The sequence below is a fragment of the Mytilus trossulus genome, chromosome 3 (genome assembly GCF_036588685.1).
Source record: "Mytilus trossulus isolate FHL-02 chromosome 3, PNRI_Mtr1.1.1.hap1, whole genome shotgun sequence".
Taxonomy (NCBI): Eukaryota; Metazoa; Mollusca; class Bivalvia; order Mytilida; family Mytilidae; genus Mytilus; species Mytilus trossulus.
The window spans coordinates 79,402,837-79,428,837 of NC_086375.1; the positions used below are offsets into that span (position 1 = coordinate 79,402,837).

General features: G+C 32.7%; 3 protein-coding genes across 3 annotated transcripts; 1 reads left to right on the forward strand and 2 right to left on the reverse strand.

Moving 5' to 3' along the window:
- Nucleotides 1-1,381: 1,381 nt before the first annotated feature.
- Nucleotides 1,382-13,048, reverse strand: LOC134709755 (lamin-A-like). Its single transcript, XM_063569904.1, has 9 exons — nucleotides 12,919-13,048; nucleotides 8,147-8,638; nucleotides 7,254-7,343; nucleotides 6,340-6,525; nucleotides 4,667-4,946; nucleotides 4,361-4,486; nucleotides 3,528-3,748; nucleotides 2,765-3,072; nucleotides 1,382-1,600 (listed from the first exon to the last, which is right to left on the reverse strand). Exons 1-9 carry the CDS (start codon nucleotides 12,963-12,965, stop codon nucleotides 1,596-1,598), a joined length of 1,755 nt encoding a protein of 584 aa, XP_063425974.1. The 5' UTR covers nucleotides 12,966-13,048; the 3' UTR covers nucleotides 1,382-1,595.
- A 1,071-nt stretch (nucleotides 13,049-14,119) lies between these two features.
- On the reverse strand, nucleotides 14,120-16,440 carry LOC134709756 (acylpyruvase FAHD1, mitochondrial-like). Its single transcript, XM_063569905.1, has 3 exons — nucleotides 16,307-16,440; nucleotides 15,525-15,621; nucleotides 14,120-14,611 (listed from the first exon to the last, which is right to left on the reverse strand). The coding sequence occupies exons 1-3, from the start codon at nucleotides 16,390-16,392 to the stop codon at nucleotides 14,126-14,128; spliced, it is 669 nt and encodes a 222-aa protein (XP_063425975.1). The 5' UTR covers nucleotides 16,393-16,440; the 3' UTR covers nucleotides 14,120-14,125.
- A 2,627-nt stretch (nucleotides 16,441-19,067) lies between these two features.
- Nucleotides 19,068-25,161, forward strand: LOC134712554 (RNA-binding motif protein, X-linked 2-like). The gene is made up of 5 exons (XM_063574237.1): nucleotides 19,068-19,194; nucleotides 20,902-21,060; nucleotides 21,920-22,049; nucleotides 22,707-22,890; nucleotides 24,366-25,161. Exons 1-5 carry the CDS (start codon nucleotides 19,181-19,183, stop codon nucleotides 25,091-25,093), a joined length of 1,215 nt encoding a protein of 404 aa, XP_063430307.1. The 5' UTR covers nucleotides 19,068-19,180; the 3' UTR covers nucleotides 25,094-25,161.
- The last annotated feature ends 840 nt before the right edge of the window (nucleotides 25,162-26,001 follow it).

A 26,001-nucleotide genomic window follows, 5' to 3' on the forward strand; every position in this document is an offset into this window, starting at 1 on the left:
TGTGCATTTTTGGAACCTAAAAATTTGAGGACAACCTTGGCCGCAACCATGGATCACAAATGTTCTGTGATAAAAAGTTGCCACTGGCGATATTACAAATAAACCTGCTGTTGAGTTTATTGAAAATGAGTAGGTGCGGTAAGAGCCGATTTGGTCTCAAATTATTCCTCTTATGAAAGATTTGGGACACTTTTCAAACACACAAGCGTCTACTTCCGTCAATTCAATTAGTTTATGTGAAAGATTTGACCTGATTATATTACAGACGCTCTAATTCAAGCTGGAATATGAAAAAAATCTATCAAATATGCAATAATATGTCAATTTTCAGATGGTTTTTGTCAAAAATGAAAGTGGCCGCATCCGTGTCACTCTCAACCTTTATATGTGTGATGTATTATCATCAAATACAACTTACATATGAATATTACTAGAATGAACACACATGCAGCCATTTTATTTTGAGACGGAAACCGACTGAAAGTTATTAAAATGTTAAAATTGTGAAGATTTCAGTAATTTAGCATGACTTAATGATGCTAGTACCAGATATTTGTGCATTGTATTGTCCAAAACAGTCCATATTTATGTAGCAGAAGTATTCTACTTTCCAATAAAAAGCTAAAAGTTTACATTTAAACGATTTTGTAAAACTGCTATATTTTGGGACCAAAAAGGGGTCTTACTGAACATACTCCTTTCAGCAAAAACTAACGTCACAACACACAAAAACATATACTTATGGAGTCAAAGTTCCAAAAGTTTTGGTATTAAAAGTAATACCACACCTTTTTCTATGTGAAATTTGTAGTATTCTGGCCTGATCAGTAGTGTCATCAAAATCTTATGGCCAATTTTATCAACCACCAATTTGGGTAAACTACTGGTGAATCTCTAAATGACGATTTCGTGTATTTGTGTTATAGAGTTGATTTGTGTCATATTTTTTTTAAATATTTCCTTTTTATGATACCCTAAGAATGATTATGAACTAAGTTATTTTTACTAGTAGTTTTAACTAGAAGCTATAAGGATAGTATCGTAAAATGTGATATATGTTTGAGATATCATTATGCACAGTTGATATCAATTTGAAAGCAACTCAATTGGTCATTATGCTGATTTACAATTCACATCACGTTTTCTGATCATATTACTGTTTGTAGTGCAATACCAAATGTTTACAAGTTAACCGACTAATTATAGTAGTAGTATATTTACAGAAGCACTAGCCACGAAGCAAGTGGTATTATATAATATTGACAGTCATGCCATTTTTAGGGATGCAATTTGAATGTTAATGGCATATAAAAGTGAACACAGAATGAAAGAATACCAATTATTTTCTAAAGCATTACATTTATATCATCTAATCATAAGATAAGTCAATTCATATAGTTGGACGGATTACAATAATTTATGTCATATTTACTACTCTTACATAACTGTTTTTTGAATTTAAAAGAAAAGATAAGTCTGTTAAGAAGAAGCTCTACATTGCATGTCAGGAAGTTCATGTATTCATTTACATCTATACAATTAATTTGGTGCTGTGAAGTTTCGCTCGATTTCTCACTGTTTAATATGCATTCTTCTCAATCTGTGAAAAGAACAAATCATGTGCAAAATGAATTTGAATGCATTAATTATTTGTTTGTGGATTAATGTTGAAATGTTATCATTCGTCTTCGATGACTGTTAAATTGTTAAAGAACAATTGATCTTCTTCACAGTCAATATACCATACAATAAAAAGTAGCAATGTATGATCATCTGTTTTTGTACTAGACTTGTGGATGACTTGACACTATAGCAACTTGTGTGGCCTTTTATAGGTTGCTGTTCGGTGTGAACCAAGGCTCCGTGTTGAAGACCGTACTTTGACATATAAATTAAATGTTTTTTCTTTCACAAATTGTGACTTGGATGGAGAGTTATCTCATTCGCACTCATACCACATCTTCTTATATAAGACATGTGGATCCACATGTATCACTTAGTTCATCAAAAATGTTATTGTTTCGACATCATAGTAAACAAGAATGTGTCCAAAGTACACGGATGCCCCACTCGCGTTATCATTTTCCATGTTCAATGGACCGTGAAATTGGGTGAAAAATCTAATTTGGCCTTAAAAGTTAACAGATCAACCAAAAGGGAACATGTGTACTAAGTCTCAAGTTGATTGGACTTTAACTTCATCGAAAATTACCTTGACAAAAAACTTGAACCGAAAGTCACACTTCTGATTTCTATGTTCAGTGGACCATGACAATGGGATCAAAAGTCTAATTTGGTTTTAAAAATAAGAAAGATCATATCATAAGGAACATGTGTACTAAGTTTCAAGTTGATTGGACTTAAGCTTCATCAAAAACTACCTTGACCAAAAACTTTAATCTGCAGTGGGACGAACGGACGGACGGACGGACGGTACGACGAACAGACGGACGAAAAGACGCACAGACCAGAAAACATAATGCCCCCTCTACTATCGTAGGTGGGGCATAAAATAGAGTTTATTAATTCGTCGGTTACTTAGTTTCTATTTCAATGTTTAAAGTTATTGTTCTTCCTTTATTTTCCTCTTACAGTTGATGTGTTTCCCTTGATTTTGGTTTGTAACCCGTATTTCTTTTCTCTCAATCGAAGTATGACTTTCGAACACCAGTATACTACTGTTGCCTTTATTTATATACATTATTCGTTTAGTAGAATAAAGAACACTTCGACTGTATCTTGTAATAAGAACAAAAAAACTTACATCTATATTTGTTGTGATAGCGTCTGCAGTACCCAGGTCTGTAGGATGCTTGGTGATAGGTATTTTTATGTCCACCGGTTCCTACATAAGTACGTGTAACTGCAGGGATGCTGTAGCTAGACGCTTGTGCACGTGACACTGCAGGGGTGTAACTCATCGTTTGAGAACGTGTCATTCCGGGGTGGTAGCTAGCCACTTTTGTACTCGTCATTGCAGGAGCGTAACTAGCCACGTGTGTTCGTGTCATTGCTGGGCTGTAACTAACCACATTTGATACAGTGCTTTCGTAATTTATTGGTGCACTTAATCTGAAACGAAAAAATAATGTGAAATGAAAATACAGCATAAAAACGAAGTGGAAGATGCCAAAGGGACAATCAAAATTAATGTTCGAAGAACACTGACAATATTGAAAACGCCACGTTATAAACGACAAAAAGACAAACAACAGAACAAAAAAACAGTTATGAAATAGATATTAAAGAGACACAATTTTTTTTTTTGATCTATTGACAAATGTAAATTCTGAATAATTAGATTTATATCGCATGTATGCTAGTAACATACACGGCATATTCCTTGGAATTAGGTACATGTAATGAGTCCGTTCTAACCCATTCAAAACAGCAACAAGCCAAAACAGATAATTTCGTTATTGTAATTTTTTCTCCAATGTACTTGATGTGTAATTCACATGCATGGTTTTATTTCTAAACGGTTCCAGTTGTCCCTCATAGTCTATTTCATGTTTAATACATTATACCTTCTTTCTTCTTCTGCCAATAACATTTTCATCGCTTCAATTTCTGCTTTAAGTGGTATATAGGAATCCTTGGAAACCTTTGCTTCTTCTAACTTAACAAACAGTACATGTTGAATCTCTTTAAATCTTTTCTCCATCTCTTGAATTTGTCCAAATGCCCTTGACCTTTCTTGTGCCAATAAAGCTTCTAATGACTGTTTTTGTTGTGCCATTGCACCTACCTAAAAGAAATTAGATCCTTTATCAGAATTGCGTGTTTTGCGCACTGGTTGCATATAATATTGATCCGTTGTGATTTTATGTACTGACTGGAAGTTTCAGAAGAAATTTATAAAAAATAGAGAGAGAGATAGAGGGAAAAACTGAAGAAGATGTTTTATGTTTATTGGTATTAATTCTGATAATCTGATTGTATTTATGACTTCCATGGTCGAGATACAAGATTTTTTTTTTAAATAACTATTGTTGGAAGGAATCCAGATTTAACAATAACATCGGGACAAACATTACAACATCGGGACAAACATTACAACATTGGGACACATATTATTACACCGGTGTTGTTGTTTTTAAACTAGTAGGACAAAAACTGGAATTAAACTTAACAGTATCAATTTCGGGTCAAGCATATTGTTGTTAGTATGTTTTTACAAGATAGTCGAATGAACTCGGGGCAAACACATCTCACGTAGAAGTTATAATAGCATACAAGACAGATACCCCCAAAAATGTATAACACATACAACTGTTCTGTGTTTAAAATAATAACTAAGATACTCTTTCGGCAATATTTTTTAACCTACAGGTTTACTTTTATTATGTAAAAATCTTACTTGTGATTCTAAGGCAGCAATTTTAGCTTTAAAATCTCCGACACTGCCCATAGCATAAGACTTTTCCTTTTCCAATCGTCCGATAGTGTCGGCGTCGTTCTCCATCTGGGATTTCAATACAGAAATCTGCAAAAAAAATTATATCGTTTCATGATATTGAAAGATAGTTATATACTGTATCTTACTCAAACTTTTCACATACATGGGTTTTTATTGCCTTCCTTCCTTTCCGATGCATATTGTAGATTTTAGCGGAGAGGTGTTTAAAAAAATATTAAGGGAAGGATACTTTGTATACAAACTTACGCTTTTACCATATCTAGATTCAATGTCCGACTGATGTTTCTTCAACTCGTCTTCCGCTGCATGTCTTACTTGTCTGAGGATGTCTGGGATATTTGTATCAGTCTTACTCAGTTGACGGATACGTGTCTCCAGTGACAGTATATTAGCGGTTGTAGCCTCTAATCGTTGTTTTAGATCAGCGACATGCTGTCTAAGGACGTTGTTGTCAAATTCGTATTTTTTTGTTGAAGCAGCAAAGGCTTCCTCTACGTCTTTTCTAGTTTGTAGTTCTCTTTCCCATCTAAAAAGAAAATTGTGTGTAATATATATTAGCATCTGATACATTTCAATATACACCAATTATGTTTTGCCCTAAACCAGAGACATATAATACAATTGTATTATATGTCTCTGCCTAAACTAAACTTAGATAATAACGAAGTTAATGAGACAAAGGGTTAATCATAAGTAGCTCAGGGTGGTCAAATATTAAAATATTAATTTAAAAAACACAAAAAAAAAACCACAAGACCTTAAAAAAATAGACAAATACTGTAACACTTGTTTTCTTTTCCACATTGTCAAATTATCCGCCTGTTAAAATATAAATGGACTGTCGAACACCGCTCTTACAAAAAAGTGACCTTTTATTTCAATGTGAAAGTGTAACGTAGAACAGTCAGAAAAAGAAATTAACAAACAAACAGGAAGCATAGTCAACACAAGCAACAACTAGAATATGAAAGACCAATGTGCTAACTTAGCTAAAACATGTTGCTTTTCTGATGCAATTTTAATAAAATGTATTCTAAAGCAAACAAAGGGGGTTATTTTCTTAAGGATGTTTGCTATCTTCTTTTTGAATTTTTGCCAGATTTTCGGAATCCTCTTGTTTTATCCATGTATTGCCATTCAAAAATTTGCCCATTAACCCCTTCTTTTCTATTCATAATTTTGTTACATAAAGTTCAAAGAGCCATATTTCAAAATCTTATAAAATCCTTGTTATTTTTTCATAGTTTTTGAAACAGAAAAGTGTCTATGTTAAATGTATGAAAAATCTAGAGAGAATTATTTCCCGCCAAATTTTCTATGGCTTATATCTCGAAAACAAGCACACAGACCCTCCAAATTTTTCTGCTTTTATTTTTTCTTTATCTATATACTATCAATTCATAACAGTCTTTTGAAAAGCTTGTTATTTTTAAACAGAGAAGCAAACATCCTTAAACAAATCAAGGTACAACTTTGAAATATAGAAAACAAATCCTAGTACTATCTGTAAAAGTGGTGAAATTTGGTGCCGTTTGATTTTTAATTGTTTCCCCAAGCATTGTTCTGATGGTTTTGAAAGGAAAATTACACTTAAATTAAGGTGGTACCTAACACTTTCATTAAAATTAATTTGGCTCGTTTAATTTTGATAGAATTTTGACAACGTATTTACTTTGACCCTGTAACAAAAATATAAAAATTTCAAAAATTTTGAACCAACCGTTTTGTCAGAAAAATTACACTGGTTATATAGCACTTTGACAAACACCAATTTTGATCTGTGAGAAGCTACTTATTCCCTTTACAACGCAACGTTATCAAAACGTTTATCTGAATTTACATTGCTATCTCCCTACAGTGTTAGGTACCACCTTCATTTGACATTTGTACTCTTAGAGATAACCTAACTTTATTATTACCTTCCTTTGAAATCTTCCCTATCCCTCCTTAGATCTGCTATCTCTTTCCTAAGACTTGGACCTTCATCCAGTGGTTGTGGTGCCGATCGGAGTTTAGCTATTTCTTGTTCTAGACAGCTTATCGTCTGCTGGTAGCTAGTGACATTTCCAACTAGCTCACGGTTCTTGTCAACTTCTAGTGCTAATCTGTTGTAGTAATAGATTTATTTTGTTATTTCAATGGATTCTTTAACTTAATAATATAATATCATATTCGTTAAAAAAAACATATTTTGTATAATCCATTCAACTCAAATGACAAATATTCATTTGCTATTACTTAGTAGTATGTTATTAATTATAGAGAAAAACTGTGGACTCTTTGAGAGTTGTTAAAAGTGTTTTAACGGTTAAATAGAAGATGTCACTTTCCCTGCATCGAAAATTGGGTTTGACATTTTCATTCCGACCGAACATGGTTACGACTTTATACATTCCCCAAACCCAAATGAATGCTCCTCCTTACCAAGGATTTCACTGCATGGCAGGAGAAATCCAGGGATTACCATTTTTCTCTACCCTTTCCCGAATTACAAGAGGTCATAAGTTCATGAGGTTAAAAAAAATCTGTTTCAGTTTGAATTATTTCCTTTTGTTTGAAGAACGAGAGAGAAAGGAACTGGTTTGAATTGTTCTACATTGTCTTATCGGGGCCTATAGCTGACTATATGCGGTATGGGCTTTGCTCATTGTTGAAGGCCGTACGGTGACCTATAATTGTTAATGTTTGTGTCATTATGGTCTTTTGTGGATAGTTGTCTCATTGGCAATCATACCACATCTTCTTTTTTATATGGACATTACTGAAAGGCACTTTAGTGATTTGTGATTAAAAAAGCATGTGTTTTTCTTTTGTCATCATGCAGTTGTGTTACCTCTTTTCCAAATCCTTAGAGGTTTGAATAAAGCTTCCATACTGTTGTTCCAAACTGTGTTTATCTTGTACACTTCCTTGCAGTTGTCCTCTGTAAGTAAATTTAACTAATGATAATTTTCTTGAAACATGGAGATCAAATTGATTCTTAGTGAATCGTGGAATTAAGTTGGAAGTTATTTTGCTTTAACTACTATTACCTCAGGCTTTCTTTATATATTATTAATTCACTGAATTGTACCCAAATGTTCAAAGGTTTATATTTCGTTCTGGTTCAATATCCGTTAAATTATATACTATATGTATATGTATGGCTTTGAAATATCTCAATTAATATTTAAACTTAAATCAAGCTGTTATTATTAAAGTCATACATCTAACGTAATGCTCATTGCATCAGTTGGATTGAAACTGTTTAACTTTTTAAAATCAATTTCCATTTTTTTTTTTAATAATTCGAGTTTGATAAATTAAAATCAACATATTACGTTAGAGCTTTTTAAACAATTTCTCTCTGTACATGGGTATTTTTAGCAAAGAAAACATAATAGGATCCTGAGTAAAAAAAATGAATTGATTATTTTTTTGTCATTTCAAAGATCTTCAAAGTTAGTGATTTTAGATCGTCAAGAAGCTATCTATGTAAATGGTATAAACGCCCTTGTTTCTACTCTCCTCCTCATTATCTTCTACCTTTTTCTTAGGAAATAGTGAAACAAATATTTATAACGTCAATAAAATTCAAAAAATTTAAGTTTAATTTCATTTGCAATATAGTAAAACAACAACAAAAATGGGAATATATATATTTGTCAATTGGATTTGTTCCCCCCCCCCCCCCCGTATATTTTAAAGTATGAAATACATGCTTTGAATCGCACTAATCAGCAGTACCTTAAGTTTGCGAGTTCGTATTCATATAAGTCCTTCAGTTTTAAGACTTCGTCTTCCAATATTTTAGTTGATTTGAGGAATGCCGAAGAATCGATCTGTCCACGTTGTTCCCAAAGCTGTCTTACTCTGTTTATATATTCAGACAACCTATCATTTAGATGTTGTAGCTCAGCCTTGTCCTCTAACTTAATCGTTCTCTTCATCCCATAGTCATTACCTCCCCCTGACTTTGAGTAACTCAGGTTAGTTACTCCAGTATTAAAGTCATCTCCACCAGAGGAGCTGTACGACTCCCAAGCTTGTTGAGTGGACGGGTAATATGATGGTGATCGGAATGTCGTTGTTCTAGGACTTACAAAGGCGTTTGTAGTTGTCTTGTATTGGTAGGGTTGGTCATAGCTTTTGTACAAGTAATTACTTTTGTTGTTGGGTTTGTATGTGCAGCTTCTACAGGCCTTATCATTATAGAAATTTTTGTAACTGGTATCATATCTGAAAAAAAGTATGGAATAGTTAATAGAGTACTAATGTAAAGTTACTGTGATATTAAATAAATGTGCATTGTTTTAATACAAATGTATTCCTGAAAACGGTTTAATCTTGATTACTCAATATACATGTACAAGGGTTATATCATTTGTACGATGTTTTGAAGAAAGATCCTTGAAACATGCGGATTTCATGTTTGTTTCTAAATATTTTAGTACTTATCCCTTTTCTATTTTTTAACGAGGCTTGTATCACAATCGTATTGTTTTATGTAATAATAATAGAACATATTTTTCTAGTTTTATTTGAATTCCTATAAAATGTTCAAATATATGGTATACAGTAAGTCATCTTTTTTACCTATATAAAACTTTTTTTTTGGGGGGGGGGGGGGGGGGTAAGACCAGTCAGTTATATGGTTCTCCCTTGTTTCACTTTCAATGTAGACATTTTCATTCTTTTAATAGCTGAACACGTCTAGATTATGCGTTACTCATCTATAGCTAAATGGTCAGTAAAATTTAGGTCACATGAGGACCGATTCGTTTGATTGAAAGTTTTTGGCTTGCAAGTCAATTATACATCAGCGATATTGTTTAGCTTACTTTGACAAATTTGACCAAATCCCCGCTTATATTTAATACAACAAACAAAAAACTAGATATATCTGAAAACGCTTAGTGCTAAAATACACAAAAGAACCTTATTTGATATATAATGAACCTTTAAAAAATTATGCTCAGTGCGAAAAAACACAAACAAACCTAAATATATACCTTCATCAGAAATATTGTTTTTATCATGAAATTTACACCCATCACCTGAAACCTTAGTTGTTAAAATCTAAATTATTGTCTTTTATTTTTCAAAGAAATCGACATAGTTTAATAAAGGCCATTGTAGGTCACTGTAGTATACCGCTGTTAGAAATTCATAAAACGATTGAAATAAAATAAATCCGGGACAGTTTTTTCAGCGTATTGTAGACAATAGATACATTCACATTGACAACTTCTTTGTGTGTACAGCACAGCAACATTTTTACAGTGTAAAATAACTTTTCGTCATCAATAAGAGAAAAAAATAAATGAAAACTGGTATCACTCTGCTTATATGTTCTCATGTTGTACTGACAGTCTTAATTATTAAGAAATGTTCTTATCACTAAGCATCTGAATCAAAAGAGAGTACTTTATGTTTGTAGCTTAGTAATATCCATTAAAAGATATGTGTTTCAAAATTTTCTATGGAGTAGTTTTATATTAAAAGTAAACCACAAGAAATTGAATAACATAAAAACAGAAGCTATTGAAATAACGTACCATGGACACAGTTGAGTAACATCATATGCACTATAAAGAATGAATGTTGTAGCGATTTAAACTTAAATGCTCGCTTAAATGGGCTGTAAAATAAATATTTAATGCATTGAATTAAAGTCACTGTTGTATCCAAGTATGTTAAACTTATGTAGGTGTGTAGGAATGAAGGTTATTACTAAATTGTTTCGATGAATGTTTGTAGGTAAAAATGTAAAATCATTTATTCCGCAGTTGTGTAAGTCAATATTATAAATAGATTTTTGTATTTAAGAAAAAAGCAATAAATAACTTTAACATGAAAACGGGTGTTTTTATTAAAGGTATATGCATGATCTGCATTAACAAAATCTTGGTAAGGAAGCAGTCAGTAGATACTAGAAAACAAAATAAAAAAAACCTGGTAAATTAAATTAAATTTGTTCAATTGAGAGCATACTTAAACTAAGAAAAATGCTAATATATGTGTTCAACTAATATATTGTTGATTAGGAGTAAAAGATGATGTGGAATAATGCAAAACGATCGAAACGCAACAGTATTTGTATATATATATATTGAATTACTTAGTTATTGTCTTTATTTGTTTTTGTTGTTGTTATATGTCACAAACTGTAAAGTTTATATGGCAATAAAACTTTGAATTTGAATTTGAATTTGAATTTGAGTATTCGACATATATAGCAGCTAATAATTCAATCGGAGTCAAGCTTCAAATCTACCAAAGTTAGAATAGACTGCGAACAAATATATAACTTGTAATCTTTAATTCTTTAGAAAGTCAATCTTGGTTAAATTACATTCCAAGTACATATAAAAAAAGAAGATGTGGTATGATTGCCAATGAGACAACTCAAGAGACCAAAATGACACATAAATTAAAAGCTATAGGTCAACGTACGGCCTTCAACAATGCACATACCGCATAGTCAGCTATAAAAGGCCACGATATGACTGTAAAACAATTCAAACGAGAAAACTAATGACCTTATTTATGTAAACAAAATAAAGAAAAAAAATATGTAACACATGGCACTGTTAAGACTAGTGCCAGTTTTGTTTCCGCTTTTGCTGGCATGTCACCATATCTGTCTATTCATGTTTTGTTTTAATATATTTCATATAGAGTTGCTTTGGGTTTTTTTTGTTTTTTTAATTTTGTGCCTTTAGTGCGTTAGTCACTGTAGCCAAAGGTTGTAAGAGGGGGGAATGATTGTTAATGAGACAGTAATTTAGCAACAGCAAAGTATTTCACATACTAATAGTTATCAATGGTACCAGGATTATAATTTAGTACGCCAGATGCGTGTTTCGTCTACATAAGACTCATCAGTGATGCTCAGATCAAAATAGTTATAAAGCCAAACAAGTACAATGTTGAAGAGCATTGAGTACCCAAAATTCCAAAAAGATGGGTCAAATACGGCTGAGGTCATCTATTCGTGGGATAAGAAAATCCTTAGTTTTTCCAAAAATTCAAAGTTTTGTAACAGGAAATTAAAAAAAACCAACCATATAATTGATATTCATGTCAAAACCGAAGGTCTTGACTTCTTGTCTGGTGATACCCTCGAGGACGATACGTCCAGCATCTACACCAATTTTTAAAGGAGAAAACTTGAAGATATACCCTAACAAAATCCTTATCAAGATCCTGATTTGATACAGGCCCTATATCGTTCAACAAGAAGTCAGAACTTGCACCTTTTTTTTTTATATTAGTTAGAGGAAGAGCAAAAGGAATACAGTGGAACCTACAAAACGCTAATTAAGAACTTTATTATTGACACGGAAGACGACAAAAATAAGTACGTGCAATACAATTAAAAAAATTCTGAAAGAACAAGTTCCTATATCAACAGATTACATGAAGTCTAGTGGTGTGCATTTATAATAGATACAATAATTATAATAGGGTCCAACAAAGTTTTCGCAAGGTTGATCTCGAGTAAAGTGTAATTTGTCACTTCTTATTTTATATCTTTGGAGTAAATGTCCTCAATTGGGCGTGGTTGTTTTCAAACGGATTTGTTCGTGTATGCCTTCTACATGTACAACAAAACAAATGTCCCGAGTAATGGGACATGTAATGACTTGTGTTAAGGAAGTATAACTTACTCACACCTTTATTCTTATTAAGTTCGAAAAAACTCTGATTCTCATCACAACGTCTCTTTTTTCACGATGAGGTCCTCAGACGGTGGCCATGTGTTCTAAGAAGTCAAACAACTGTATCACTAGTTTACAACAATGGGGTTAAGAGTTCCTATCCCGCTCGTGGCAGGTACTTTCGACTCCAATCTAAATTAACTAGGATTGTCACTTTGCCTGTCGAATAATCGGTGGTTTTCACCTGTCTTTTCACTTTCCTTTCTTCTGAAAGCTGTCCGCCACAAAATAACCAACAATGCTGAGCTACGTTAACCGTACTTTGACCAAACATGGTTTACTTTTATAAATTGTGACTTGAACGGAGAGTTGTCTCATTGGCACTCATACCACATCTCCTTATATCTATTAAACACCAACCGATCAAATTTTCATACTGCTTGGTTTGGGGTGCATAGATGCTGCATACATATCTCAACTTTGTGACATCAATAGTATCTATTTGATCTATCGTACTGGTATTTTACATTCACTCTGATTTTAAAAACGTCATTCTTTTAAAAACTGATAGTTGTGTTGTCCTCACTTACTATTTATTTATTATTTTGATGAGTGTTGATGCAAATTAGTTTTTATTTACCATTTCAATCATTTGATGTGCTTTGAAGATTCCATGGGTGTCTTTTTCATATCAATAACTTGATTTCGAGCAGTTTTTCTTATTTTGCTCATCATTTTCCAAACAATCTATGCCTCTAAAATTCGTAACAAATATTTTTCGAAAAACTTCAAATAATATGTAGCTTCAGCTCCTTGCTTAGTCATGTTATATTTGTCTGGCTGTTCTTTTCTTACCTTGGATTTTGCTTTCTTCCAGAACTTGGATTCATCCATGGAAACATATTCGAAAATCTTGGTCTTCCTTAGATTGTATCTACCGAATTCAGTCTACGAGTAAGAAGTTGACAAGAGCTTCACAAAGCTGCACCTATTTAGGATGACGAGTGTAACTAGGAGGCAGATCGTTAACATTTGAAATATGCATAAATAATTTTGCTGATCTGTATTCGTTTATTTATGTCCTTAAATACAGAGGACTTAGTATATAAAATACTTGTGAATGTTCCAGGAGCCAACTATTCGGTTATTCACCTTTTGTGTAATTAAATTTGCACTCTCTGTCTTCCCAAAAGACCATGCATGGACACTAGATACTTTTCGATTGAAATAAAGAGGTTTAGTTAAGTTATTATAATCTTTTTGTTAATAGAAGAAAAATTCAAGTACTTTTGGTTTTCAATTGTGTACTATGTGAAGTAGATCTACTATATAAAAAAACTGGGATATTTTTATTTCTATTTCTTTATTTTTAACAAAATATAGGAAACAATAACAAACTCTGAGTTTTCTTTAGAAAAAAAAGGTTTATTTCTTATGATGCGTATGTTTTTGATTTTTAGCTTTCGAGGTAAAATGGTACTACATGGATTTCAACGATAATCTCCATTGGACATATGAACATCATCTTTTTCTTTGCAAAGAAGGTGTTATATTTTTCGTCATGCTAATCTTTAACTGAAAAACTGAAAAATATAAGTCTTGGAAAGACAAAATCTCTACGAATGAACTTCGGCTCGACTGTTCTTCTTTGCGCAGTTATTCTGAAGTGATTATTACACAATCGATCAATCTTAATAAAGTCCTATATGCATTGTGTTATACCGTGGTCTTATTTTGATTACTATATGCCAATGGTAAAGGTTTTGATCATAGTTGAAGGCAGTCTGTGACTTATGTTCAATGGAGATTATCGTTGAAATCCATGTAGTACCATTTTACCTAGCACAAGTGTAGTTAGTGACGATGAACCAGAGCCAAATATAGAGGAGCAAACTGATCTCCTGCGTTTGGAAACACTTAGGTAGACTTAGGTAGGTAGTATGTCTCAGTCCTTTCGGTCTATGGATGTTAGTTTCAAATCATGCAACATGTAATTATTTTGATATTTAACATTTTTTTTGCAAGTATACATAGATTATAAATGTCTGAAATAAATACATACTCATTTTGCAACAGAAAACTTCATTGACACTATATCTGCGAGTCCTGCTTCCACGATTTGTCCGTCTGTCACTGGTCCTTGACCATCAGGTGTTCCTGTCAAAACAACATCTCCTTCCTCTAAAGTTATATATTTACTGATGTAAGAAATGACTTCTGGGACAGAGAATATCATGTCAGAGGTACTATCGTCCTGTTTTATAACACCATCTACTTTTAACCATAATCTTACATCTTGATAATTTGGAACTTTTTCTTTTTCAATAAAGTCGCTAACTGGGCAGGAAGTGTCAAAACCTTTGCTAAGAAACCATGGTCGAGAATTAGCTTTGGCCTCGTTGTGGAAGTCTTTAGCGGTCATATCTAGAGCCAGAACAAATCCACCAATGTAAGCATCGACATCTGAGACAGCGATGTTGGAACATTTCTGCTTTATGACAACTCCTAGTTCAACTTCATGGTACAATAAATTACATCCTTCAGGAATCTGTAGAAAAAGAGAATATTAGTTTACAGCCAAGTGCATATTATGTTGATAATATAAACATTGCAGAAGGTCGTGTTTTTCTCCGACTGTTTATGACGTCTTTACACTTAATCCATTGGATGTTGGATGTGTGCGGATTAATAATTTAGATTTAGATGCATGATTTGTTTTATTAGTTGTTAGCGGCTTTGAACTAGCTGTCAGATAACTCTCAGGTCTGTTTCCCAGTGTCTTTTTTGTTGTCAGGATGTACAAATACCTGGCCACGTCCACTTGTATTTTTGTCCATCTGATGAGTTAAGCCTTTTTCAACAGATTTATATAGTTCGTTCTTATGTTGTACTGTTGTAAGGGAGGTTGGGATCCCGCTAACATGTTTAACCCCGCCACATTATTTATGTATGTGTCTGTCCCAAGTCAGGAGCCTGAAATTTAGTGGTTGTCGTTTGTTTATGTGTTACATATTTGTTTTTCGCTCATTTTTTTTATATATAAACATGGCCGTTAGTGTTCTCGTTTGAATTGTTTTACATTGTCATATCGGGGCCTTTTATAGCTATGCGGTATGGACTTTGTTCATTGTCTCATTGGCAATCATACCACATCTTTTTATATATATATATATATATATATATACAGAGTTCCATCTGACCAGCATGTCACTTCCACTCGCACCTAAAAAGCCCAAAATATACTGTTCCGAAGTAGTGTCCCCTGCACCACATTGATAATATATAACAAATTAAGTCTTCACTAAATATAAAAATTTTAAATTAATTAATAAGTTCACGAAAATTTAAATTTTCCGCTTTTTTTCTACCCAACCATTTAACGTATGATGATTAAAAACCATCGTTGGCGCTATTAATGAAAGAGTTGTTGTGGTTATTGTAGTTTAAAAAAAATTACATACACGAATTGATTGTCCTTCTGTGATGTATGCAGTTGTTGGCTTTGCAAACAAGCTTGGAGTCTTCGGATTGGGTATCCCTTGGGCAGCAGTAAGACCTCTGTAAAATCAAACTTAATACTAGTATACAAGATAAGTCTAAAAAAAAGTGTATGCATTTTATTTACCTTTCAAATATTCTCACAGATTTAGTCCAATAAATCGTTTACTGTTACTTGGTTACTTGTTGGTTCTGATAATCTTAATATGGACATCAATTTCTTAAATATATTATGTGTAAGTTTGGTTTCAAAGCTATATTTCCCATTTTTTTTTCGCTTCAAACACCTTCAAACAGGTACGTTAAGTTCTGCTTTCTGCAGGTGATTTTTTCTTTTATCACTCCCTCAAGTGATCTCTGGTGTGGTCTAAAAATGTTATCTTCTAGATATTCGTTCATCCGATTCTGTTCATTTGAAATTTATAAAACATATGAAAAAATATTTTTTGCATCAGAATAAAGTGGACCAAATATGAGAAATTTAATAGCAACTACATGTAACTGTATGGTTATTCATGGTCCTTTGTCTCACCTGTGGAGTGGGATCAAATAACTGACAGACCACAGGCACTTGTCTCAGAAAACAAATTCCTATATACGTATATAGGAATTGCTTTCTATTATAATAAGGTATATAGGGGGGAGGGGGGAATCTGTTATAATAAGGTATATAGGACATTTTTTTCTGAGACAAGTGCCTGTGTGACAGACGTATACTAATGATTTTATAGAAGGTAACACTAACTTGTAGTTTCGGCAGACTGCGACTATTTTCTTCCCAATTTCTCTAAATTGTTTCAATCTTTCAGCCATTGCGATGGCCTCTAACATACATATATGATCTCGTAAATTTGTGCTCTACACCTTTCTAAAATTTACTATATATTATACATATTATCAATGTAAACTTTGATTCTGTTATCTCATCTTAAATACTTTTGTTTGCTTAAAAGTATCGTATGTCGGTTGATATCTTCAATCACAATTGTATAAGTGGTTATAGAAAAAAAAATGCTCTGATTTGTCTGGAGTTACCGTCGAAGTCTTTATTATCAGCTAGGATCAAAAGTAGACCTTAAAATAGAGCTGTTAAATTTGAATTAGTGTTTCTCCACGTCTCTTTTTTTAGCTAATGAAGAGTGCTATATAAGTATACTCCACAACTAGATAAATGTCTTATTTTCTGTATATCCCACCACTATAGATACATGTCTCATTAGCTAATGTGGAGTGTGACCTGTATATTCCATCAACTAGATAAAAAATTTAAAAGCTTTTATGTGATGCTAGGTGTATATTCCACCACTTCATTAATGGGTGTCTTTTTTTGATAATGTGGAGTGTAAGCTATATATTCCATCACTAGATAAATGTCTCTTTCAAGCTAACTTGATGTGGAGTGCGAGCAGTGTATATTCCACCACTTGGTAAATGTCTCTTTCAAGCAAACAAGTATCGGTATAAAGTGTAAGCTGGTAGTATATTCCATCACAAGATAAATGTCTCTTTCAAGCTTATGTGGAGTGCGAGTGTATATTCCACCACTATAAATAAATGTCTCTGTTTAGCAATGTTGAGTGTGAGCTGTATATTCCAACACTTTAAAATTGCCTCTTTTAGCTGATGTTGGGTCTAGCTGTATATTCCAAAACTAGATGAATGTCTCGTTTTTGCTAGCGTGAACTATGAACTGTATATGCCAAAAGTGACTAGGCAAATGTATCTTTTAACTAATGTGGAGTGTGAACTTGATGAATAATCGTCTGTGTGAGATATTCTGGATAATCATTTAATTGACAACAATACAATTTATGCCGAAAGTTTTACTGAATGAGTTTTGTATTAGTAGTTTATTTGTCATTTTCTCATACCCCCCCCCCCCCTTTCCCCAAAGCGTGCTCAAAAGACTTTGTTATCCAAATTTATTAAAAGCGACCACAGATCAGGCAAAGAACACTTGATTCAAACAGCCTCTCCTATTTAAATGATTTTGTAAATTATTCATTCCAAATGATCAGCTGATGGCCTTCAGACATCCGTTGTATAAAGATAATTCTAACATGAGGTCCTTCAAACGCTTTGAGTACACACCCGTGGTAAAATATGAATATATTGCATTGGCTGTTCCGATCGTACTCCCACTTCATATTTATTTTTATGAATGAAGTACCCGACGTCATAGAATGATGACGTTATAATTAAAGTATTTTACGGGAAAATACACGCTTTTGATACCGAAAATCATCACAACAAGGAAACGTATATAAACGATGCTAAAATGTGGTATAAGCCCATTTTTTTTTATACATAGAAGACATATAAGTAAATTATCATTTAAATTCATCCAAATCTATCTGAATAAGTTTTGTGAATAGTTTGAGCATGTCACTTATTCTGTTTGCTCTGTTCTTTTACGCCAATCTAAAAGTGCGTAAAATTATGGGAACAGCAAATAATGGCCTCCACCTAGAGCGCTTCGATCCAAAAAAAATGCCGTATTTGTCCTATTAGAAACGAAATAATTCACGGGGGCTTGAATATATCTAGATTTTACCACGGGTTGTCCCTTTATGCCGATATTTTACACCTCGCTATCGCTCAGGGTAAAATATTTGTCATAAAGGGCCCACCCGTGGTAAAATAACGATATATTCAAGCCCCCATGAATTATTTCTTTAATAGACTACTAGTATCAGAATATTTGTAAAATATGGGTCCGGCGGCTCTATATGAGAAAGTCGGAATATGAATCCCTTTACCAAACTGGTTAAATCATATTTCAAACTTTGCAAAGCATTCGATAATTAAAAACCTATGATAATTACATGTTTTCAAGTATTCAAAGAAAAAAAGTGACTATACAAATCCTTGCTTAAACATTATCAAAATTAAATATAAATCTAAAAACTTTTTATATTTCAAATTGAATGTAACAAAATTTGGAAAAACGAGAAGTTTCTGATATGTTAGAATATCAAAAAATATTAATTTGTGTACTGTATATAGTTGTTTTGTTTGTTGAATCTCACTATAAATTTGAACCATATTTAGATTTACATAATGATTTTTTTAAACTTTCAACTAAATGCACAAAAATAAGAATAAATAAACAAACTTTATAGATTTAGATGATGAAACCAAAAATACGAAGGCTTCATCATTTTATACCATAAACATGTAAAATATGTCTCTGTTTATACCGAGTAAGTGTTTGTTTGATCATAGATGGGTATTACATCTATGGTTTGATGATGAGACGAAGTTGGGGCGACTGTTTTTTTGGGCCAAATTTACACGATAGTTTTAAATCTGAGGGCCAAATACATTTTTTTCACTATACATCTTTCTGGAATTAAAAAAAACTGTCGAAAAATGTACAACAAATGTGAAAACCAGGAAAAAACTGTCGTTTATAAAGGTTGAGTATGAGTTAGGTGACATGACGGAGTATTGTGGCGAATGTCTTTTGGGACGAAAATGACTGCTGGACTCTTCTTTAAGAAGGGCTGAAAACGGTAAAGAAAGCAAAAATAATTTCTGTGGTTTCGTTGTCGTTCGCTGTTTGAGCAAGTTTTAGCAACTCTATGTAAAAGAAATATTGATTAGCTTGCAATTGGAAATGAATCCTCTAACGTAAATATTATGCTTAAATTATAAGAATGGAACACGATTTTTATTTTTCACAACAATTTAACAGTTTATACTTGAAGTTGAACTAAAACTATAAAACATTCCCTATCCCATGCCCATGTCTAACTTCATTCAATGTCTATGATTAAGCTGCGGAACCGAAGATACCGGTTGGCAAATTTTCCAAAAATATCATAAGGACCTTAGAGATACGGTTCCACAGCTACCTATCATCTAGTCCAAATAATTATGACGTCTGGCATTAAAATAGCCTTGCCAGACGTCATAATTATTTGGACTACCTATCATCATACTAATTATTAGGATACTGTGGTGTCGGAAACAGTTTTGTACAAATTCTGGCAACACACAGAATCCAAAAAATATATTCGACAGGTACAGGCCTTATCCAAAGAATTTTGACATCTTGCAGGGCTATTTAATTTTGCTTTCACAATTTCCTGCAAAGGCGTCAAAGCAAAAAACAAAAATAGCCTACCACAGGCCATGGCATGTGTCTGTGTGGTAGTTCAAATGATAAAGATGTACCTCAGTCTTAATTTTTAAGAAACCTGATCTTAACAAAATGACCGTAATTATTTCTGTGAAGATATAAAATTGTCCAAAATACAAATCTATCGTTTAGAACATATCGATTTCAGATTCGGTCATGTCTGGCAAACATGACTGTTTCTGGACCCTTGGTTGAAATAATAGGGGATATTTGAAAGAAATGATATTAAGGTGGCTCGTGGGTACAAAAATCGTGGGTACAAAAATTTCAGCAAAAAATGAAACCTTTATTTTTTCATTACAAATTTTATTCATTACACTATTAGTTATTACTTTATGATATGGTACAAAAATCAACCCCAAAAATTGATTTGGTTTGGCCCTAGATGACTTTTAAAATGTTAATATCATTGGAAAAGCTCCAAATTATCACCCTTTGGTGCAAAAATGCCATTTTTTGGCATTAAATTTGAAATATCTTTTTTAAATCATTGGTGACCTAAATTTTTTATTATTGTTTTCAAATAAGCTGTACCTACATGAAAACTAAATAATTGTGAAATTTAAGCGATTTCTGTAATTAGGTTATTTTTTTATTTCGATATTACCTTTATTTCTCCTATTAGTTCAACAGAAAAAAAGAACATTAACAAAAATGTATACTTCTTCCGGAAGCAGAATGTGAGCTTAAATGAAAGGTGACCCCATTTTGTTATTTCATTTTTCTTTTAAGTATATGATTAAGGTCATTTATAAAAAAATATAGCCAAATCCTATATTAGAAAAAAAAGTTGATTTATACCCAGGAGCCCCCTTAAAGAAGTGATATAACTGAAGAAAATAAAGGTATGCTACATGTACTTTTCAAATGATTTTTATATCATTGTTCAAGGTTCAGTACTTGGTCATTACTACATGTAAATAAGCACAGATGTTTGTTCAATTAATTTGTCCCAAGGTCATCAAGTGTAAGCTATTTTTCTATGACAATCAACTTAAGTTAAAGACTAAAGGTTTGAAAAGTTCATACCTATAAATAGAGTGTTGCCAAAATTAAAACTTAACCCTCAGACCAAATTGCTCAATGTAATACAGCTAGGTGAAATTTTTACAAGGTTATAAATCTGCTCAAAGATGGAAAAGCAATACAATTTGTAACAAAATAAACATTTATTTGTTATTTTTTTTCTTCTTCAGAAATGTGAAAAATTTACAGAAGATCAACGAAAAAGAGCTTGAACTAGGTCTTGTGGGAAAGAAATCCTGGCATGATAAATATAAAGAAAGTGCTTGGATTTTTGTTGGTGGATTACCTTATGATTTGACTGAGGGAGATGTTATATGTGTTTTCTCACAGTAAGTTACCCTATGATTTGACTGAGGGAGATGTTATATATGTGTTTTCTCACAGTAAGTTACCCTATGATTTGACTGAGGGAGATGTTATATGTGTTTTCTCACAGTAAGTTACCCTATGATTTGACTGAGGGAGATGTTATATGTGTTTTCTCACAGTAAGTTACCCTATAATTTGACTGAGGGAGATGTTATATGTGTTTTCTCACAGTAAGTTACCCTATGATTTGACTGAGGGAGATGTTATATGTGTTTTCTCACAGTAAGTTACCCTATGATTTGACTGAGGGAGATGTTATATGTGTTTTCTCACAGTTAGTTACCCTATGATTTGACTGAGGGAGATGTTATATGTGTTTTCTCACAGTAATTTACTCTATGATTTGACTGAGGGAGATGTTATATGTGTTTTCTCACAGTAATTTACCCTATGATTTAACTGAGGGAGATGTTATATGTGTTTTCTCACAGTAAGTTATTGCTTTATCATGTTTGAAGAAAAATGTGTATGTGCAAATATATGCAAAAATACCAGTGGAGCCTCCAGTTCATTATCAAGACTTCTTTTTAAATAACATATAATGTATTGAAACTTCAAGTATTTAAAAACTTTTCACATGAAGTTTTATACTAACCATATACATGTACATGATATAGCCTAAAATCAAAATTACAGCAATGGTAAAATTTATCATTTGTTTCTTTTTTCATTCATACAAATCAATCTTTAATATGTTGTTCTTATTTTGACATGTGAAACAGTGGGAACATTTTACAATTTATTATGATTTACATTTAATGTATTTATTGTGGAAGATATGTATATTTCTGATTAATGTAGTTAAATTTTGTATTGAAGGTATGGAGAAATTGTTAATATCAATATAGTAAGAGATAAAAAGACTGGAAAGATCAAGGGATATGGATTCCTGTGTTATGAGGATCAGAGAAGCACTATCTTAGCAGTAGACAATTTAAATGGAGCAAAGGTATGCTTACAGCAAGTTGAATCAATAATGACAAACATATATCAAACCCAGGAAAAAGTCATTAATTTTAAACAGAAGGGTATTAAAGAAAGTTGTAATCAAGTACAGGTCACATGTTAATCCAACAACAATACAATGAAATTGTAAGCAAGGATTTATTTGATGTTTATGAATATGCAGAGTAACAGTGAAGTCACTGAAGTGCATTATGTCTGATTGAAAGTTTAGGAACTCAAACCACTTCAGTAAAGAAATGGATGAGATTTCATTGGGAAAATTTTGTTGGCGGAATAAAATGCAAAACAGATATGACAGCAAATTATGAAATATGGCCTGTCAGTTGTTGAAAAAAATCAGACCCATATTCAATGTACAAATGCTTGTTTCATATTAGTGCTTTAACAAGAAAAGAAGGACAGCTACTTACAAAATTATTTATTTGGTTGTTGAAAATATATTGGACATATTGTAATTATGTTCAATTTCCAAATGCTAAATGCATATTAGTACTTTAGGATCAGTAGTAGGACAGCTGCTCAAATCATTATTCCAGGAGAACGTTTTATATGTCATAATGAAAGCCTTAAATTAAAAAAAAAATTGTAAATAATCATCAAATTATATGGAATGTTACTGATGAGAAAAATCTTATAAAAGGTGCTTGGAAGGACACTGCGAGTTGACCATGTGGAGAATTATAAGCAGCCTAAGGAGTTTGGAGATGAGGATGATATTACAAAACAGATGAGATCAGAAGGATGTGCACCCCAGTTACCTCAGTCAGACCATAGTGAGAAAGAGGAAGACAATTTTGTCGTACCTATGAAAAAAGTTAAAAAAGGTAAAGACAAGTTCAAAGGATATGCTCCACTTTTCCATGTTAAGTTGACATTGAAATCTGGGTAAAAATTTCTTAAAAGTTATTAGCCTGGTATCTCTGACAAAAATTTTAAAGTGGACATTACCACCAACTACCGGTACCTTAAACCAAACTTTCTACCTTCTTGTAACTCAATACTTTTAGTCATGGAATGTGACAGACAGACAATGTCCTGTCAACCAGAAAATAAGATATTGAATAGATATTTTGAAACTTTTATCTCAAACCTAAATAATTTTAGTTAAATATCAAAACTATATTTAAACTGATCATAACTTAACACTTTTATATAAAGATGTAAACAGATCCACAGAATGTATATATTATCACTATATAGTATTGTGTGCATGTGTAATGAATTAAAACTTATTTAACGGAAAACTTTCAAAACTGATCTATAAGTTCTATATTAAGCTTAGGTAGATCCAAGTATGTATTTGATGACAATGCATTGTTTATAAAAGAGGGACGAAAGATACCAAAGGGACAGTCAAACTCATAAATCTAAAACAAACTGACAACGCCATGGCTAAAAATGAAAAAGACAAACAGACAAGCAATAGTACACATGACACTACATAGAAAACTTAAGAATAAACAACACGAACTTCACCAAAAACTAGGGGTGATTTCAGGTGCTCCGGAAGGGTAAGCAGATCCTGTTCCACATGTGGCACCCGTCGTGTTGCTTATGTGATAACAAATCCGATAAATAGTCTAATTCGGTAGGTCTCATTCATGAAAGGGAAGAGGATTGTGTTTAGGACGTAAGGAATAAACTCATCATAGATACCAGGACTAAATAATGATATCCGAACATATCCAATATCATTTGTGAAACGGTTATTCCATAACAGTCAACCAACTCGTGATGGCGTTCTGTGTTACTTCTGTATTTGTTCTGATTCTTACTAAGTATTTTTGAAGAAAAAACATGTTTACTTTTGTCGATTATAGGAATGCATAAAATTCATACATGTTCTACACTTCTAAGGATGGTGCTTAATATTTTGAAAGGAACGGTATCCAACCTTGATTGTTTTAGTTTGTGGCAAATTAATTGCCCCTGGTCTCACATTTTATTTCAACAAAGGAGATTGTAAAATAAGAATATAATGTTATGACTGGTTCAATTTTAATGGGGAACCCTTTTATTCATATTGTCCAATAGTTTTCAATAATAAACAGGTCTTAACATCATGTTCTTATAGGTCAAATCCACCTTAAAAACTGTTTTACTCCCTGAAAATGTTGGCATGGCCAGCTATTGGACGTCTCCGGGTGTGGGAATTTCTCGCTATATTGAAGACCTGTTGGTGACCTTCTGCTGTTGTTTTTTCTATGATCGGGTTGTTGTCTCTTTAACACATTCTCAATTTCCATTCTCAATTTTATGTACACTAGTTTGAATCTAAAATAACTTGCATTCATTTCAGAAAAGAAGTCAAAAAAGAAGAAAAAAGAAAAGAAAAAGAAACATAAAAAATCAGAGTCTTCAAGTGACAGTGATAATGAAGAAGATACAGTAAAAATTAAAAAAGAAAAACATGATATAGATTATGAGAAATCTTATAACAAGGAACAGAATAGAGGACCGCAAAAACATTCTTTAGACAATGATTCAAAAAAATCTAACAGAGATTTTGAGACATATGGAAATAGGTATAACAATAGATATGAATCTAAAGACAAATACCACTCAGACTTTCAAAATGGCTCTAACAGAAATAATCCAGGTAGATATAGTGAGAATGATAGTAATTACAATAACAAACAGTCGTATAACAGGGGAGACAATTCTAGAGACTATAGAAGAGATAGGAGCAGGTCTCCAAATAACAGATCGTTTAATAAAGGAAGAGACATAAGTAATTCACCACCAAGGAGACCAGCAAGGTCAAGAGACAAAAGTAATTCTCCACCAAGGAGACCAGAAAGGTCAAGAGACAAAAGTAATTCTCCACCAAGGAGACCAGAAAGGTCAAGAGACATAAGTAATTCTCCACCAAGGAGAAGAGAAAGGCCAAGAGACAGAAGTAATTCACCACCAAGGAGACAAGAAAGGTCAAGGGACAGGAGTTATTCTCCACCAAGGAGACAAGAAAGGTCAAGGGACATAAGTAATTCATCACCAAGGAGACGAGAAAGGTCAAGAGATAGATAATTGTAAACATAGTAAAAATATTTTATTGAGTATTTCATCATCAATTTATCAAATAAATTTTAGTCATATTCATATTTTAGTTCTACAACAAATCAGCCCATCTCACCAACTGGCTATGATTTCAAGTTTCAATGAAAATGAGTGAGGTTACATTCTCCTATTGAGCAATCATGATTATATTTGCAATTTTTATCATTTCTGTATAAACCAGTAGTTCCAAAAGTAGAGTGGGATTTTTTTTGCTGTTTTCTGCTCTTTGATACATTCCCCATTTCCAATCTCAATTTTATTCAGTTTGTGAAAAGTCCAATAACTTGGGAACGACAAACCAGAATATAAAAATTTTGTAAATGAGCTCCCTTTTTATCAATTTTTTAAACAATCAAGTCAAGTTTTTAGGAAATCAATCCAGGCATACAGGAGTAAGTGCTCAATATGTCAAAAACTGCCTTAACTTGATGGTTGAATATAAAAAAATATAAAAAAATGTGGTGTGATTGCCAATGAGACAACTCTCCACAGTCATGAGACCAAATGAAACAGAAATTTACAACTAAACTCCTGTTAGTGGGTAATGATGAAGCCAAACAATTTCAAAATCAAAAGGGAACTTCCATCAATGTTGTGTTAAAATAACAAGAGAATGGTGAAAGTGAATTAGTCGTACAAAATGTTGACAGATTGGTGGCTAAGGGGAGTTAGGTGTCAGACAGGTTTGAAAAGCTGTTAAACATTACAATTGTCAAGCTGCTCATTAAATAGGAATTGATTGTGTTCATTATATATATGCATTTACTTTTCTACTTTGGCTAGAGGTATAGGGGGAGGGTTGAGATCTTACAAACATGTTGAACCCCAATGCATTTTTGTGCCTGTCCAAAGTCAGAAGCCTCTGGCCTTTGTTAGTC

What these genes read in the sequence shown, in the direction of transcription:
- LOC134712554 (XM_063574237.1), top strand. An exon ending in GTTATATGTGTTTTCTCACA is followed by an intron (nt 21,061 to 21,919) that starts GTAAGTTACCCT and finishes TTTGTATTGAAG; the next exon opens with GTATGGAGAAATTGTTAATA. An exon ending in TATGAAAAAAGTTAAAAAAG is followed by an intron (nt 22,891 to 24,365) that starts GTAAAGACAAGT and finishes CATTCATTTCAG; the next exon opens with AAAAGAAGTCAAAAAAGAAG.
- LOC134709756 (XM_063569905.1), bottom strand. Translation starts at nt 16,392, where the DNA reads ATGTTAGAGGCCATCGCAATGGCTGAAAGATTGAAACAATTTAGAGAA. An exon ending in GCAGTCTGCCGAAACTACAA is followed by an intron (nt 15,622 to 16,306) that starts GTTAGTGTTACC and finishes TTGATTTTACAG; the next exon opens with AGGTCTTACTGCTGCCCAAG. An exon ending in CAGAAGGACAATCAATTCGT is followed by an intron (nt 14,612 to 15,524) that starts GTATGTAATTTT and finishes CTTTTTCTACAG; the next exon opens with ATTCCTGAAGGATGTAATTT.
- LOC134709755 (XM_063569904.1), bottom strand. Translation starts at nt 12,965, where the DNA reads ATGTTTCCATGGATGAATCCAAGTTCTGGAAGAAAGCAAAATCCAAG. An exon ending in AGGGAAGATTTCAAAGGAAG is followed by an intron (nt 4,947 to 6,339) that starts GTAATAATAAAG and finishes TTTTCTTTTTAG; the next exon opens with ATGGGAAAGAGAACTACAAA. An exon ending in TTGCTGCCTTAGAATCACAA is followed by an intron (nt 3,749 to 4,360) that starts GTAAGATTTTTA and finishes AATTTCTTTTAG; the next exon opens with GTAGGTGCAATGGCACAACA.